General features: G+C 28.6%; 1 protein-coding gene and 1 long non-coding RNA gene across 5 annotated transcripts in view; both read left to right on the top strand.

Moving 5' to 3' along the window:
* LOC132950148 (neuropeptides capa receptor-like) overlaps positions 1 to 15,033 on the top strand; it is a 150,847-nt gene extending 135,814 nt beyond the window's left edge. For all 4 annotated transcript variants that reach the window (XM_061021394.1, XM_061021392.1, XM_061021391.1 and 1 more), the window contains one exon: positions 3,047 to 15,033. In XM_061021394.1, the coding sequence (XP_060877377.1) occupies positions 3,047 to 3,735 (689 nt within the window). In that variant the 3' untranslated portion in view covers positions 3,736 to 15,033. The remainder of the gene's footprint in view (positions 1 to 3,046) is intronic.
* An 882-nt stretch (positions 15,034 to 15,915) lies between these two features.
* LOC132950572 (uncharacterized) lies at positions 15,916 to 19,052 on the top strand. The gene is made up of 2 exons (XR_009665225.1): positions 15,916 to 16,111; positions 18,190 to 19,052. It is a non-coding gene; the product is annotated as an uncharacterized LOC132950572 (long non-coding RNA).
* The last annotated feature ends 394 nt before the right edge of the window (positions 19,053 to 19,446 follow it).

The following is a 19,446-nucleotide window of genomic DNA, read 5'->3' as shown; positions in this document are numbered from 1 at the left end:
GCAGAAAACCGACAGTTTTTCAATAATGATATTATTGCAGAATATTGTCTATCGGACTAATTTGTATCGTTTTTATTAGGTAAAAATACAGTAAAACATAAATTACGCCATCAAAATGAGCATTGAATATGCCGTATCTACCAAAATATCACAGAATATGTACTAGACAAATCACCAGTACCTAAATGACATATCATAGAAGAAAATGCAGTCATGTATACGTCGTGTAGTTAGGTACTGCTTATATGTCTAATAAATTTATTTGGGATTGCTTATATATCTGGTAACACTAGATTAACTGGTACCAAGCGGTATCTACATGTTTATTATTGAATGTCAATTTTAATAATTTTATTCAATAAAGTATACAAATTTTAATGAGGTTATTCGTAACTTGAATCAGACATCAGATATATCATGATTAGTTTGAATTATTATCGTCAACACGTTTCCACCTATTTTACTGTGTTTGTATTGCTTTTTAAATTGAAATGTTATCATTTTGGATTATTACAAACGACGCAGAATCTTGATTTAACAAAAAGAAAATTATCCAGAACAATTTCTGAGGTAAATTACCACGGATAACGATCAATACGTTAATGAATAATTTCATTACATCGAGCAAAAAAGTTTTCAAAAAAAAAGAAAATCCATTTTCCCATCATTTACATTTTTGTAGATACTGCCTTTCACTATGGTAGGGACATGTAATAGTAGAACTGATGGCACTCTCAAATGGACCATTTAACAAAATATTGGAAATATATTATATATTGAGATTCCTTTTAATTATTACAATCCAAAGAAACAGTATAGGTTGCATTTTATTATAGAGGCCGATGCGAGGGTGCCGAGCTATACGTCGTGTAATATCAACATGAAATAATTATCATTTGAACCAGTAACGACCATAACCTGCACTGGTCTATCATCGCGATTGTTTCATTGGTATTATATATTTATGCCACGTTTTGTTTATTGATATCACAGAAGCGGACAAACACAAACTTACAGCCGTAATCTGAATAATTAATGCATTTATTGAACAACTAAACAGTTAGGTATTAGTTAAGAAAAATTCGTTTTTATTTGGCAAACATTGAGAGACCTCTAGGCAGGAAATATTAATAAAACCATGCAATAAATACTTTTTATTAACAATTATTAACTGTCAACAGTCGTTAGAATATTACATTTTATACCTACTTTTCTTCAGTAGAACGCGTAATTATCTTGTGATTTTCAATACAAAAATTCTTCATGGCAAAAATGCCTGTAAAAACACGCTCTCAGTAAACTAAACTCATATCAATTGTCGGTATAAACATTAGACATTAGTGTATACATAAAATATAGTAGACAGACAATAGTCTACGGGGTAGTGGTGCATTTTCTAATATGAGTGAAACTTAATATTTAAAATTTGCTATTTTTCTGGCCACTAAAAACATAATACGATTATAATAATATAATATGATAATTCGATGGTCAGTGGACACCATGGCGTGTTAATAATTACAGTTTTTATTTTTCTAGCATTGTGTTTTATTATTTCTTTTGTATTTCGTTTGCAAGAAGTCAAACTATTTTTAAAAGATACATCAATATTCAAATTTAAATCGTTTTGAATATTTTATATATTTCAACAATGATCTAAATTTGTATTTTGTAATAACAATCAAAGTGTTATCTTTATAATATACCATAAGTCTATCAATAATATTTTATGAGTTGAAATAACAGCCGATCACATCCGGCTTCAGAAATAATAAATACTCATAATTCGTGTCCTAATAACCTGCTTAAAATGCTTTAATCGTAGAATAATATAATGTATAGTTCTCCCCCCCCCCCTAAACAACTGGAACATCGTAATTTAAATAAAACAATCAACTCTCAAAAGTATAACTATATCGAGTTTTGATATTATTTGAATTATAAAACGTTCTCTTTCAAACGCCGTGGCACTCGGTTGATTTTTGATACCTATGTATAGGTACCTCTTAACGTTTAATAACTCAAATCCCCCCCCCCCTCAATCGATAGAACTCTTCTGAATGAAACCGTGAGACGACTGTATAATAATACTGGATTATTCAAAATTATTCATCCGATTTTTAGGTTTAAAGTAGTATAAAATAACATGGGTAGGTGCATTAAATAAAAGAATAATAATTCAAATATATTTTATAAATAATGTTCTATCTTTGGCTTCCCTTGGTCACACAAACAACATCTATAGTCAGAATCCAAATTCATTCCATGCACATACGTTGTGATTAACTGCGCTAATCTTTTAGCTCCTCTGAAGTGGTTGGTAACAGTATTATTTTAAGTAGGTATTCGAATACTTGTATTAAAAGACTTTTTCTTTGTGTTTTTTTTCCAGAATACTAAATAGGTACCTTTTTTTCTTTTCTTTTTATTGTAGTATTTTAATGACCAATATTTAGTTATTTTAAAAATTGTTCTCAATGTCATCAAATATGTAAATGACACAATATATGAAATGTATACCTATCTACTTAGGTCGAAGTTTAACTTGACAATATACTAGGTTAAGTTAGGCACCTATATGTGACATCTGAAGTTCTTGAACCAATTAAAGAATGTATTTATTAGGTAGTTATTTCATTTTAATATCTAATAATAATTTTAAATATATACGTTCGGGATAAACGTGCAATTATTTTGGTATAAAAAAAAAGTACTGTTCAAGAATTTTGAAAGACAGTATTCTAATACGTATCCTGAATACATAATTGAAAAGTATTCTTAATAAGACTGGTTGATGATAATGGTGATGCCCACGTACCTACACAGTATCTTTAACGTAATTATATTCTCGAAATAAGCAGTATATAATCACGTGGCGTGACATCAACTGCAGATGACCAGCTATATATAAACAGTCTGGATGATTATAATAATTTTGAATAACACTGTATATCGTCATAGCGTTTGTGCAATGAATTATTCAATTTATCAATTTTATCCAACCACGATTGAATAATAATTTTAAAATCATGCACCTGGTTTTCAGCGGCCGTCGTCATCGCGTTCTTCCTGTGCTGGGCGCCGTTCCACGCGCAGCGGCTGCTCTACCTGTACGCCAAGGACTCGCCGTACTACACGCAGGCCAACGAGTTGCTGTACACGATCGCCGGTTGCTTCTATTACTTTTCGTCGACGGTCAACCCGATCCTGTACAACCTGATGTCGATGAAGTACAGGAGAGCGTTCCGGGAGACGCTGTGCGGATACTCGGGCGACCGGCGGAACCGGATGTCCAGGGACTTGCAGTCGAGCTTCCGGGACACGACCATGCCGCTGAACACGATCATCAGCACCGCCGACTGCAGCCGCAAGTCGGTGGTTCACCGGTCCACCAGGAACCTGCAGGCCGAACCGCCGCATCACCACCACCATCACCATTACGCGGCCGCGCCGCCGTCCGACGATTGCGGGGGCGGCGTCGGTGCAGGTTGTGGCCGTCCGTCCGCGTCCGCGGCCTCCGACGTGATGGTGATGATCACGCCGGTCAACGGGAACGCGCAGTGCTACAAAACGTTGCTCAGCGTGACCGTGCAGGGCCCCGACAACAAGGCATCCTCCGCCGCCGCGCAACACGGCAACTGCAACAGCAACAAGGTGCAACTGCAGTTGCAGGGCTGCGAAACGCTGCAGCCGACCGATAACCGGCGTTGCACCGAAGTGGAGACTTGCATTTAACGCGGACGCACACGCGAAACCAGACGGAAATCATAATAGAATATCATAACATTGTCGTTGTGCGTGTACATAACATAAGTGCGAGCTGCGCTTTTCGTTTTTCGTCGTCGAAAACGCGTGTTGTATATAGGTCAGCTGCTCGTTTTCCTCATAAAATAGTATTATTATATATAGGTATACACTGCTGCAGTGATTCGCCGGCCGTGCTCACCCCAATTATTTTCCTTTATCAACGCATTTATTGAATGATTTTCGAAACTTTTGAGTACTTATGCCTACTCATAAGATCATATTTTGAAATAATTACATAATATAATACATATTATTGTATGTCACTTATTTATAAGGAATATTATTCTTGTGACGGTGATACAAACTTTTGTTTTTCAAATCACAACCGCCTTTATCACCATAAACTGTTGAGCCGGTGATATTTTGTTATAAACTTCTTAGAATTAGTATTTTCTGAATTGTTAAACGTTATGTACTAAAGCTAATACACAATAGTGATAATATAGGTAACAATATACGAGGCTGCTTTGACGATATAAAAATCATAGTAATTGTATGTGAAAAGTGGTTCTATAGTCAGTCAAAAAAAAATTGTTTTTAGACCCGCCGATGTAACAAGATTGTGAGATTTTTGATGGTTCGATTGTAATGCTGGAGATATAATAAATAACATTTCTTAATATCTTCTCTAGAAAACCATCGGAGCATTTTTTTTTCAAAGTTTAAAATGTTGACAGTATTATAATAATATTATATATACGCGCATTTCAGTTTTTACAACATTTTTGCACAATCTGCATGTGACTATTGTATTGAAGAAATTCATATTTCTGAAGAATTCCTCTAGAAGAGATGTTTATAAATGTTAGGATTTGTACAGAATTAAAATTGCACCAGCTTTGTAAGTCCTATAATGTTGTCACATCGAAGTATGTTTCTACTCAAAAAATAACCGAATACTTTTTCTTAATAATATGCCTGCGAGTGAAAACGCGTTGAGATACGCTGCGATGTAGCGCACACGCACTAATGTTAATTTACACTAGCACACATTGACATTTGACATGGCCAGGATGTTTCTGCACATAATTTGCCTAATTCTTATTCCTTAGAAAATGACCGACTGAAACCTCTTAATAAAATATTAGAATATTATTATAATTCGTAAGAATTTTCCAAGTATTACTATAGTATTACTTGTACATAAGCACTGGACAAATTAATATTACTTATATTTAATATAAACCCACTGCAGCCTGCTCACTTATACCTCACTAACTCTTCGATCTTTTTTTTTGGTATAGCTGAGAACTCAAATGTTAAAAATCTGAAATGAAAAATAATACCAACATTTATTAACATTTTAAATAAAATATAATGCACACGGGACACCGTAATAATGCACCTCATCAAATACAATAATTTCAATAAGGTAATTTATTTTCAAATTTGCACTCAATCCTGAATCGTCTAGTACTTTTACATTGTGTGTATGCAACGTATAATTGATCATGTGTAAATATAGTAAGTATTTAAAATTAATTCTGATATTGGTTGCTATGGAATTTATTATTCGACGAAACTATTTTTCAAAACTTTTTTGAATAATAGATGGATTATTTAGGATTATTTGCCTCAGTACATAAAGTTTAATAACTAAGAAACTTCTCGTCCAAATTGCAATCGTACATCAATGTTTTTAAAAAAAACCTGTATGCCTAACGATTTACGGGGGAAAATCTGATGTTAATTTGAAACCAAAAAAGTCTTATCGCCACGGGACACTCTCCGAATGATATATCACAACATATCCCAATATCTGAAAATATGGTTTTTAAATATACTAAAAAATCCAAAAAATGTCATAATATTTGAATTAATGCGCAAAATTAAAGAGGGTGAGCACTGAGAATATTTGGTGCTTCATACTGTGTAATATAGTCTATCATCGCACAACAATTATAATCACAGAAATTGTTTTATTAAATTATTAAAGACCCACGTGGTTAGTATAGTTTTGGCGGTGGTCACAAATTCCCAGTAATGAGATAATAATACCCTTAGCCTCGGCAGACGGTTCACATCGTTGTCTTTGTTGTTCAATATTAACTCTGGGGAGGAAATCCCCAGATTTCAAGTCAAATAAATCAAAATAATAACGAAATTAGATTAGGTAACTGTAAAAATGTCATCCCTGGCACGCTTTAACCGTCGACCGTAGTATACCTACCAACCAGCAATCTACTATTGGTACTGAGGCTGGTTTTTAAAAGTCATGTGTAAGAAGGCCGAGTTATAGAAAAGCTATGTTTTAAAATATAAACGCGGACTTTTAGAATATACTACCTACTCGAATTCATTTACAAAAAATAAAATAAAAAATAAACAATATAAAAATCATAATATTATAGTTCTCGTATATTACTATAAATATTATATTATTATTATATTCATTTGTAAATAAAAATAAATCATAAATCACAATATTATATATTTAAACATATTTATTTTGATATTTCCCGTACTCCCAATCACAGACATGGAACATTACCGTAAGTCCACACTTGCAGTTGGTAATAATAATTTATATTCTAAAATACAGTTTTTTTTTTTTAAAGATTCTTATTCTCATAAATCGATTTTTTTAAAACTTGTCAATCTAAAACTCGGCATTCTAAAATATGATTTTCTAAAAAAAATGCATTCAATTCAAATGCGTACAGTATGCACATATGCAGTATAATAATATATGTATAAAAAAATTAATACATTTTAAAAAAAAATTTTCGCCCCATCGACATCACAATAATAGTAGGTAATATATAATAATAATGTATTATATACCAAATAATATTATGTTAGCGGAAATTAAATTGTTTTTTTTATCGGTTCACAATAGCTATTCTATATTATCATTATTGTAGTATAGGTACGTCAAGTTGATATCGTTTATTCATAATATTTTATTTTACCTATATGGTATACACGATTATAGCAATATTTGTTGATTTCGATTGTGCTATGCACCCACGACCCACCGCTCTTTTCTTCCTTTTTTTCACTCATGGCACACACTTCGACAACCCGCCAATGTCTTGTGTATAAAATGTACAATATAGTATGATTTATTACTATATCATTATTTATCGTCATATACCGAAGTTATTTACCTACGTAATAACATTAATTACATTATTAACTCGATAACATTCCATCCGTATATAATTATAATATATTACCTATTAAATTGATTTCGTGGACGATGTGCTCGAGCGTATACCTCCAATACAATTACCTAGGTATATATAATATTGTATGTTTAGGTAATTAGTTAATTTCTGGCAAAACCTAATTATTTTCCTAGTATATTATTATAATGCATGCTGATAAATTATTTGAATTAATCGATAAATTTCTCGCAAAACCTAATTATTATCCTAGTACAATATTATAATATATTATGTTGATAAATTCTATAAATGTGATAAGAAAAAATATATGTACCTACACATAAAATTACAACGTTTAGTTTAGATACATGAAAAAAAAAATGTAAAAACTACTCCGTTGAAAAACAAAAACATTATGTAGTTAACATCATAATAATATGATTGCAGCCCAATTTGAATGTGATTTTTGATATTTTGTTTAAATTCGTCCACTGAAGAAATACCTGCGTATAAATATCACTTAACCCAGACGTGCTGGTAGTATTATATTATGTTTTTCATCGTACTACAACAACTACAACGGTTCTCAATCATTGTTTTCAGTCCTATACAACCGGAATTACCTATACCACCTAAAAACTATTTCCACTCATGAGTTATGACGCCACTCTACAGTATTCTTAAATAATATCCAAAAATATGTCTCACAAGTCCAAATTTAAATCAAACCCCCAAAACGACACTGATGGACATGAGATGAACACGGATGAATATGTAATAAAGTAATAATACGTGTCTATCTTGTTAACATTTTTTTTGCATTTGTATACTACCCGTGCAAATGTTTTTCAAACGTTTATATTCAAATCTTTTTCAACATGTTAATTATTTCTCTTTGCGAAATATATTGATTATAATGACTACCGATTTTTAATAATTATTTAGATTTTCTGTTTATCTACACACACGGGGTGTAACAAACAAGCTCTGAACAGTTTAATTGATAAACTATGTTGTAGTGGCTTTTGTTTTTATTGATATTTTTAGATCGTTTTAATATTTATAACTATTAATGACGAAATTGAAAAAAAAAAATGATATTATGATTGTAACGAAAGGTATATTAAATTTGTCAGTCTTTCTGCCACACTTTGTACATACATAACATAATATACCTAACACTACATACATATTATAATATCCTATTTATGACTAATGTCTATTATGATGAAATTATAGTCAAAGTTAATTTTTCTTTTAACCACTCGAATTTTTAACCATAAATAATTATATCCGATGTAACATTAAAAATAATTAAACACTCTCATTTTTCTCCCTCTCCCCCCTCTTGCCCTCCCATCACCACCATTATCTCCTCTCTCTCACTATCTCTCTCTGACTCTCTCGCTCTCGCTCTTGTAGAAGTGTATGGAACAATAAAACCAATTTCATATAATTATACAAATCGTACACAGTCTGCTAGCTATAATTAATTAACTTGTATTGCCTGGTTAAAAAAGCCATTATAAGAATATTACGAAAGTTTATCGGTTAATATAGGAAGGCATGTGTATAAAAAGAAACGAAACGACGAGAGTACGTTTAAATTATTGTACAACATAAACGTAAATTTATTTATTTATTGTTGTAAATGCGTACAGAGTAATTCAACAAGCATTTTACATGTACCAATATGCGGGATCAGATGAGCTCGCATTTATAAAATATAAACCAAAAAAGAAAGAAAACTGTGGGTCTGTTGTAAAACGTCACAAACAGGATGATTCACCAACCACACTCGCCCAAAGGGTATCCTTTAATAATGCATTTATTTAAATTATGTTCTTTTTTTAATTTTGACCATATCATTTTTAAGAACTTGGATTTGTTATACCATTTAAGGAATGTCCTGTGGTGACGGGTGATACAGACTTCTTCATTAAAATGGGGTCCACCCATTTTTACTGTAAAATGTAAATTGTTAAGTAGATGATTTTTTTGTTTTTAATGTGACATATCCAAATTTAAATTCGAACAAGTCGTTTCTGAGTTATTAATAATTTGAATGTACCTACTAAAAAATGAGAATATATGAATACTCCTTTCTCCACAATGCCATAATAATGGTATACATAAACATAAAATAGAAGTAATATTTATGCAGGGTTGCATGAACCATCACTAAACATATTTTGTTGCATCAATAGTGAGCCAATGGTCCCTTCAACATGATTTAGTGGCCAATGATTGGTTCATTAATCTTTATTGAACCATTAAATTAATTAATTTTTCATGCAACCCGGCATGAGTCTAGTACTATTAGTATATTCGAATATATTCGAAAATATTTTTAGAAATTATAAAATGTTAATCAATTTATATTATACACTATATGTAATTTTCAAATCATCATACCACCCATATCTTCAAAACCTATTATCGTGGACTTATTCGTACTTAAAGTTAAATAACTCAGAATATCTTGGTCAAAATGTTGATTTATATCTATATATAAATTATGCATCAACATTTTCAAAAAAAATCATCTTTTTTTTAACAATTTACAATAAAAAAGATGAATTACATTTGAAAAAATTGTAGTTCGTCAACAAGACACTCTTTAAATCCAAATATTTGAGAATATTAGGGTACTTAAATATAGCTAGTACCAACTTGAAAATTCCAAAAATTAGAATTTTAATAAATAGTACACCCAGGTACTACATTATTGCAATATTATTGTTGTCGTTATTTTAATAATATTGTTGGTTATATAATATTATAATTTATAGTCACTTAAATTCGGTTGTATTAAAAATAATTAATTTTCAATCTAGCGTACTATCATAATTGTATACGGTATACCTATTCTTAATTTAAGAATCTTTTTATTTTGTTTTAATAAGAAATACACAATCTATATGAATGACTTATTTTTAGAACAAGTGTAAGAGCGAATAATATATTGGTTGGTTCTTATAAAATAGAAATTCGTCCTATGCATATTATGACTTATCGGACGTTTTTTGCAGACTCGAACGCATAATAAACATTCCATATACCTACTTTCCTACGTCCCGTTTCTAATAAAATGTTAAGCCAACGCGCACACCATATTATGTAGGTACTTAAGACTGAATATATCTATGGTTTACTATTTACACGATCGCATAATATATACAGGGTGATTTTTTAAGCATGCTATCCCAAATTTTTCCCTTTAATAGTGAATTTATTCAAATTCTGATTTTTAGAATTTTTAAGTATACCTAAAGTGCTGAATCCCATTTTTTAAAATTGCCAATATTTTTTGTACTACTCAAGGAGCGTCCTGTGGTGGTACAAATTCTATTTTTCAAACGAGAATCCCCTTTTTTTACTGCAAATTATATAGTGAATGATTTTCTTAAAAATGTTGATATATTATAATCAAAATCCTAATATAGTTTCGGAGTTATTAAAATGTTTATGCTAAGGATAATAATCCTTAAAAATAATTTTATAAACATATTAATTACCTATATGTAATATTAGATCTACTTAGATTAGATCATATTTTTTACAAACTATTTATATTGATAAATCAATATAGCAATTATTAAGTTTTTCAAATCTTCTAAGCCTCCCATATATTTGACCCATTAGCAAAGACAAGTTATCCGAAGTACACAAAGTTATATAACTCAAAAACCACTCACTCGAATTATGATTTAGATAGGTACATGAAAATTCTCAAAAAAAAAAAAATGTCTGGTGACTAATTAAAAGTAAAAAATGGTGCGGTTCCTATTTGAAAAACAGAAGTTTGTATTGCCACGTCATCATCTTTAAGTGATACAAAAAATCTCAAGCAATTCGAAAATATGATCTTCAAGTGTGTTTAAAAATGAAGAAATTTGAATATTTGTATAATTTAAGCATAAAAATAGGATGAGCATGCTTAAAAAATCATGCTCTTTATAACATATTATTGTGTGTGTGTGTGTGTATACGAAAAACCAATATAATAACTCCGCCGATAAAATCTGTAAAATAAATTGTAATTGACTGTTTAATAATATTATTATATAATAATTGTCTCCTTTCCGTAAAACTTAATACTTCCGCGTTAAAATGCTTTATAATATACACGTCCGACATGAAAACGATAAACATAATGTTTAGATGCTAAACGTAGTTATAAATCAAGTCTAATGTCCATCGTTCAGAATATTGTTATATCGATCAAATATTACCAATAATGATAGATATTGCATACCTAACATGAACCTATTTACGCATACTAGTGGAACGCTATGTACAATAACCTACGCGTTAAATTGAGAGTGCGTTTAAATTTAAAAATGTAATGTCAATAATAAGGCAATAACCGTAAAATAATTACCTATATAATATGACTTCTAAGTTCTGAAGAACTGTTTTTTTTTTTTTTTGGTCTGCTGTTTAAATCTCCATTCAAGTACGTACCAATATAGGCACGACCCACGTTAAGTCCGAACAGTATTAATTGTTACCGGGATTATTACCTAATTATTATTAATATATTGTGCAAAAAATGTTTTACACTTTATAGAATCATATAATATAGGTGAATAGACGATTTATTAAATTTGATGTATAAATAATATTGTAAACTCTTTTTGTATAATAATTTGTAATTTATATTTATATATATATATATATATATATATAATACCTACTATGGTAAACATTTGTTAAATATTAATTCAACAATTATCATAATTATTTGATATTACTTATGTCGACTGGGAAAAAGTTATTTTTGAATCGCTATGGATGTAAAAAAGTAATTTGTTTTTAATTTAAAATTTCAATACGATCGATACCACAATTGAATACACAATGTATGATAAGAAAATGTGTCATAGTGATATAAACATGATATAAATGTTCAAAATCGTCCATAAACACGCGCATTACCACGGCGGTGTGCGTTATACCTACTGTTTTCTGATTAAGAACAAATGTTTTAAATTCCAATACAAGTCATAATGTTGTATATCACATTGATCGATATACAGAGTGATTGATAAACATGATCACCTCCGTTTTTCCCTTTAACAGTATATTCATTCAAATTCTGATTTTGGAATTTTTAAGAGTACACCTATACCTACTTAAGGACCACATTTTTAAATTGCTGATATTTTTTCCTGTGGCGATACAAACTTCTATTTTTTAAACGAGAACCCCCCCCCCCCCCCCCCATTTTTTTTACTGCAAATTATTTAGCGGTTGATTCTTTTTAAGAATTCTAGTATATCTAAATCGAAATTCTCAAAAAAATATCTGATGAATAATTAAAAGTGAAAAACTATTTGAAAAACAGAAGTTTATACTGTCACAGAATTATCCTGTGTGACCATTTTTAGAGGTACGAAAAATATCAACTATCCAAAATTATGGTGTACAACTATACTTAAAAATTTCAAAAATCAGAATTAGAATATAATATCTATAATTTAAGCATGGAAACAAGGTTAGCGTGCGTAAAAATCACCCTGTATGAGAGTGTATTTCACACTGTAGAAATAACTCAAAAGACGTAAGCTCCGAGAATAGTATTAAAAATCTAAAAAATGAATTAATCTTAAGACTATATACAATACTGCATTATTAATTTTATGAACAGCTAACCGTTTAAAAACGAATGTTATTCCGAGCACACAATTCGTAATAATTATAGCCGGGTTTTCAATCGACTTTATTTGTCGAATAACGTGATAGGTAGGTACCTATATTATAATTCAACAGCGATGAGAAAAATTGGAAAATTATAATCAGTTATTCAATGTCAGAATATACTTCGGAAAATCTTCATATTATATTATAATATTGTATAAGCATTTATCAATCAATGGTGAAACAATTTTTTTCTCCCATTACCTATTTGTTATTACTTATTACAATTTATTTTAATGTACAGACTATCTACTATAGTGTTATATAAGTATATAACTTCCCTATATGGCTATATCAATAAATAGGTAATAGTAATAACTTCCTACAATATCCAGTCTTGTAAAATATACTTTTGAAAAGTATTTAAAATACCTATATTAATACTCAGTTAAAAACGTATTGGCTTATATATTTTTAGATACTTTCAAATATTTCCAATACTACTTGTTATAAATATTATTTGTTTTGCCTTATAAATCATTTTTTTAAACAAATCATTTTGTTTAACTATTAATATTCTTCTGTTTTTTTCGTCAAAGAATTTAAATATTTTAAGTATTTTCTATTTTAATTTTAGGTTATTAATATTAAAATCAAATTAGAAAGTATATAAATTAAATATAAACTAAATTAATAAGCATTTGTTTTTAAATACATACAAGGTGATTTATTAAGCGTAAAACACTCATTATATCAAAAAGTATTAATGTTTTTGAAAATATTTTTTTACATAGTTTCAAGTTGTTAAAAAAACAACATTTTTATTAAAAAATTATATTTTTAAACATTTTTTATCCTTATAATTTTTTAAGTTTTTTACTTTTTTGAATGACAGCATAGAGTTTTAATTTCATTTTCCAAAGCAGAATATTTTTTTAAGTATTTTAATACATAAATATCGAATTTAGGACGAGTAGCTTATGAGTTTTAAGTATTTAAGGTTTAGACAAGCGGAGTAGTGGACACACATTTGCGGGGTAACGCCATACCACTCCACTCCGCCCATCTAAACTTTAAATGCTTATACCTCATAGACTACTCGCCCTAAATTAAATTTTTATGAATCAAAATACTTAGAAAAATATTCTGCTTTGGAATATGAATTTAAATCTCTATGCTGTCATTCAAAAAAATTAAAAATTAAAAATTATATAGATAAAAAATAATTTAAAAATATAATTTTTTAATAAAAACATAGTTTTTTTAACAACTTGAAACTATGTAAAAAAAATATTTTCAAAAACATTAATACTTTTTGAGATAATGAGTGTTTTACGCTTTATGAATCACCCTGTATACTTAAATAAAGTATTTGAAATACTTTTTTTTTAAATATGTATTTGAGTACTTAAAAAGTATTTAAATACTCAAATAAGATATAAATTACATAAATCCACGTAATTTACAAGACTGCCTATGTTATGGTATATAGACGTACAGCCCAGAGGCGTGCTCACGGCGTAGGGGGGAAATTTGGGTGTCATATCCTCCCCTGTTTGGCTTATTTTTGCCAAATAAAATATTATATGATAAAACAATAAAAGTATGTTTACCCGAGCTATATAACGTAATCAAAAATGCATAGTAAAAAAAGCCCCCCCCCCTTCAAAAAAGCTGAGCACGCCACTGGTACAGCGCCCGCAATTACTAAACCTTGGCATTTATATTTATGTATATTTATCTATTTAAATAATACAATTTTAGTTACATACTATAGTAGCACTGCATATTGTGTAATAATAATATAATAAATATTATTATAACGTGTAACGTGAAATCGAGAGTTTTAAGTTTGCGTGCTGTAAATTAATAATATGATAATAGTATATTTTAGATTTTATTGTGTAAAAATGTACATTTTTGTAAAGATTTATTGAAAGGTGTACTATAATAATATAAATTATATTATGTGTGTTGTGTACACGTGACCCGTGTTCACACCGGTTGTTCTACACAATAATATAAGTGGCTGTAAAAATAAAAATGTCAAAACAAATAAAATAATAATATAATAAAAGGTCATGTATGAAATTGTTTGTTTAATAATTAACATAACTATAATCATTTACATTATGTGAACTCTTAACTATTATCATTAATATGTGTCCACATATGGAATCATAATATGCATAGTGAACAAACTATATACCTACCTATATATTTAATTGTTATATAATAGGTAATGTAATTACGATAATATGACGTGTGATGTATTAATATGATAATTATTTTATTAAATAAAATTACGATAGTAATATTATGAAATGTCGTGTAATATAATATATATATTCATTATTCAAATTCTGATTTTACCTGAAGACCATAATTTCCTGATAATTTTGTGCTTCTCGAGGAATGTAGCGATACAAATGAAAATACCCCTTTTTTACGGGTGATTCTCTTGAAAATGTTGAAGTATCTAAATCAAAATAGGTAAGTAGTTTCTGAGTTATTAAAATATTCATACTAAGGATAATAATCCTTAAATGTAGTTTTACAAAAATATAAACTATTTGTAATATTAGATGTAGGTACTATTCGTTATACTTCAATCATTTTTACAAATTATTCATATTGATAGATCATTAGTAATTACTAACATTTTCAGATCATCTAAGCCCCCAAATCTACTTGACCTTATTGGATATTGCCATAGGATATAGACATATTATACTTAGTACCTTGACTCTAACTTACTATCGTAGCTATTTTTAATATTGATTCTGCTTGTGTTTCAATTAGAATTTTAATAACAATTAACATAATATATTGTTGGATTATTTCAATATCAACAAATCATCGTGCTCAAATTATCATTCTGTTCAATTTGGCAACGTTGCAAAAAAAAACTAATACCGAGCGTTCTCAATCGTATTACCAAAAATGCCGTTCTCAATCGTATTTTACCAACAATTATAGTGCCCTACTACTTGACAAGTGCTCTTAATGGCTCTATTTTTTTTTTTTAATACACCAACATACATTATAATTGTAAACGAATAACTGCGTTATGGAAATTGATAAGAATTCAATTAAAAATAATAAAAATAATAGTAATAATGTTTCATAATATATTACGACACAGTGTACATCAAAAAACTAAATATGACCCTCTCTCCCGATACAGCTAATGGGCAGTTCCTTTTGAGACACCTTGTATTACTCATTATCGATGTACAATACGTTTAAAAACAATAATGATAAATCACTTTTCTTATCGTAGCTTGTACGTTGGTCGATCTTTTGGTATGATTATTATATTGACATATTATGATCAACACAGACAAAACACTATACAATTCATTAGGTCTGTATAGATATTTTTCAGTGCAGCTTATTCTACATTATAGTGAACAACTACCTGCCTACTTGTTTATAAATTTCCCGAAGTTTTATTTTTTTAACTTTTTACTGTTTTTCATATTATTAAACTATTTGAATTAACACGAAGTTGAAGAATCCATTGATCGTATAAGCCTGTGTAATTTTCGGTTCGTAACATCAATGATAACAATACAATATTAACCACACAATTTAGTTAAGAAGTTATTATGTAGGTAAAAATGTAATATTTATATTTCACGACGTTCTGAATAGTGGTGAATGAACAAAAAGTTTTAAGTTTGAAATCTTTAACTTGAAATCTCGATAGGTAGGTAAACAAATTAACGGATGCTTATTTAATATTTTTTTAAATAACTGTAAGAACTACATAGTAAATTCTTATGGATCTTAACGTAATTAATTTGCAAAATCTTTTTTTTTTGTCAAGAAAATGGTAGTATAATTTTTTTTAAAGTAAAATTCATATCCCTACGATTATCGTTTTAAAATTACAAAAAAAAAATCTAATAATCTTGTTGGAATCAGTATAAGAGTGAAAATTGCCTTATTTCCTTATTTTTGATTTTGAGCGGAGTAATAAATAATTTAATTTTACAATAATGTGTTTTTTTTTCAGTGTCTTAGTACACGATAAGTAATTGAAATAATACTTAAATTGTCAACTTCACTATCTTTTCGTTAAACAAAAAAAAAATAAGAAAAAACGGAAATTTTTAAGCAAGATGGGTTTTTGAAAAAGTTCGTTTTGGTTTTTGGTGTAACTCTAAGAAACGTACCATTGATACATGACATTTTCATTTTATATAAATTATATTAGTTTCTATATACTAAAACATTTTCAAAATATTTTGACTCATATTGAGCTATTTAGAGGCATACGAAATGTTTGATTATTATTAGGTAGTTTTTTTTTTAATCAATGTCAATAAAATTTCTCTGGCCCACTTGCAACATAGACAAAGCATTTACGCAGAATCATATATTTTATTTTATTTTTATGTTATTAAGTAATCATAGAGTAAAAACATGTACTGCAATAACGAATGAGAATAATTTATTTGAGAATATTACATATCGGTTATTGTCTCAAAAAAATTTAAACATCATTTAAATTTACGTTTTCGTTTTTTATTTTGAAATTTGAATACTAAGTCAAATAACAATAAAATTTAAACCGATAATATGTCACGGCCTCAAAAATATTATCTTCTATAGTTTATGTAATAGGTGATTTTACTCTAAGATTTCACAAGAATCATAAAAAAAACGATTTTATGTGAAAGCATTTCATCTAAGCTCCGCATTATTCTGAGAAAAAACCAATATAGCACTGATATTATCCTCTTAATAAACAAAAAAATAACTTTAGACGTTTATTGTGATCATGTAATAAATAATGTAAACAAATTTGTCATCAGTAAGTTAAATTTTTTCGGAAGAGCCAAGGTCCAAAAGTAAAAATGATTTGAATAAAATAAAATACGATAAAAAAAGTCAAAATATATAATACTCATAGTGAAAATTATAGATTAATTTCATAATATTTAATAAACATTATTTTATATTTTATTATATTATTGCTTAAACAACTAATAAAACGCGGACAAAAGATTAATGAAAGAAAAATTATAATAAAAGAATTGTGTGTTAACAAATTTCCGAACTATACGCTTCCGAATAATTCAGATTAAAAAAATTACAAGTTCAAAGTCAAAACAATAATTGTGAATGTTTAAAATGCGATTGCGTTTATCTAGGTCACGTAACCTATCAATTATACTAGTTTTACCTACACCACACATTTATATAAATAATATAATAACAGTTATTTCATAAAATATATTATAATGATTAAGAAATAATAATTTTAAAATTAAATATAACAAACCACCATTAAATTCCAAATTGTAATTTGGAACGAGTGAATTTCACTCTTATATTTAATCAATCCTTAAACTTTGAACGTTATTTAATTTTAAATATTAAAAATCCTAGTTTATACATGGTCACTGCTTTATAACTAACGTACTCCATCATACAGATTAACGGTAGGGTAATAGTCAAAGGGCGGCGTCTGTAATTATAAAATAAAATTGGAACATTGCTTGTTATTAATTTTATTTTGGTACTATATTACATAAAATGTTATTTTGCGATAATACACTTATTTATTGAATTATTCGGAATTGTTTAAATTGTTATTAATTTTTCTTATTTTGTTTAGCTTACCTCGAATACCTCCTAACTATCTTGGTTAATTGGTTTTCACGATGGCGAACATGGCAATCATAATCATACTAACAATCATAGTTTTAATTAATACTGCTCAAAGTATAAATTTCTTTACGAATACTAAAACTGATTGTTTTGGGAGTAAAGCTGATAACTATGTTGAGAGTCCATATGATAAACAAATTAAAGATACGTTGCTTAAATTGGTTTTGGCTGCTGTTGACAAAGGCAATCAGATTGATGCTGCTCAACTTGAGTCTCAACATACTGGTAAATTGGTTGGGACTGCTGCTGACGATACATGGACCGCAACTACATCTTACATCGGTGATTAAGGAGCAGTGTTAGACCAGATAAATAGTTTTTCTTCTAGATACTTTGTTAAAAGATATAAAGATAATAGACCAAAAGTCTATTTAGATAAAGATAAAAATAAGCTCAACCAAAAATATATATTTGATAGATAAAATATGACCATAATTTACCTACATAAAAAGCAGATACATGTTTAAAAAAATAATGATTTAAAATTAAAATTTCATTATATCAAAAAAATTGTATCAGGCTTTTAAGTTATCATGTAATTATGTAAACAACATTTTGTGTGTTTTGAAGGTATTTTAAATGTGTCAATTTTTAAGTTTTGCATCTATAATTTACATTATTATTTTTTTTATCGGTTTTGATTTCAAAAAAAACAAGTACCTACCCACATTTTTCCGTAATCAATGGATTTTTTTCAACAAAACGACGTTAGGATTTGAATTTATAATTATTAATTGATTTATTACAATAAGATTTAACTAATATTGGGAAAAATTTTAAATTAAGAATAAAGTGAAAATTGTGATTGTATTTGTGTTGTAAAAAAATTACTGACCTCCCTCCCTCAGATCTCTGCTCTAGATCCATGATTGTGTTCGACCGGACATTCCATTATTCTTTTGTTTTTTCACAAACCATATAAAAAAAAATATATAATATATGTATAATATTATGTCTTTATCAATCAAATATTATATATTGTGCAGGGAATGGTGCTATTCAAATAAGAGGAAAACCAAAATGAAATTAAACTACCTATTAATAATGTCCGTCATTCAGTTATTTTGCTGACACATGCTTACCTACACCACATTCGTAACGATATGACTATTCAGACTTTTGACTAATAAGCAGGGCTCGTAACTTCATGCACTAAACAATGCCTAAATAAGCATGCATTCATGCACTAAAAATTGTCAAAATA

The sequence above is a fragment of the Metopolophium dirhodum genome, chromosome 8 (genome assembly GCF_019925205.1).
Source record: "Metopolophium dirhodum isolate CAU chromosome 8, ASM1992520v1, whole genome shotgun sequence".
Lineage (NCBI taxonomy): Eukaryota > Metazoa > Arthropoda > Insecta > Hemiptera > Aphididae > Metopolophium > Metopolophium dirhodum.
The sequence above is the reverse complement of the archived record's forward strand: the minus strand, read 5'-3'. Positions and strand labels throughout refer to the sequence as shown.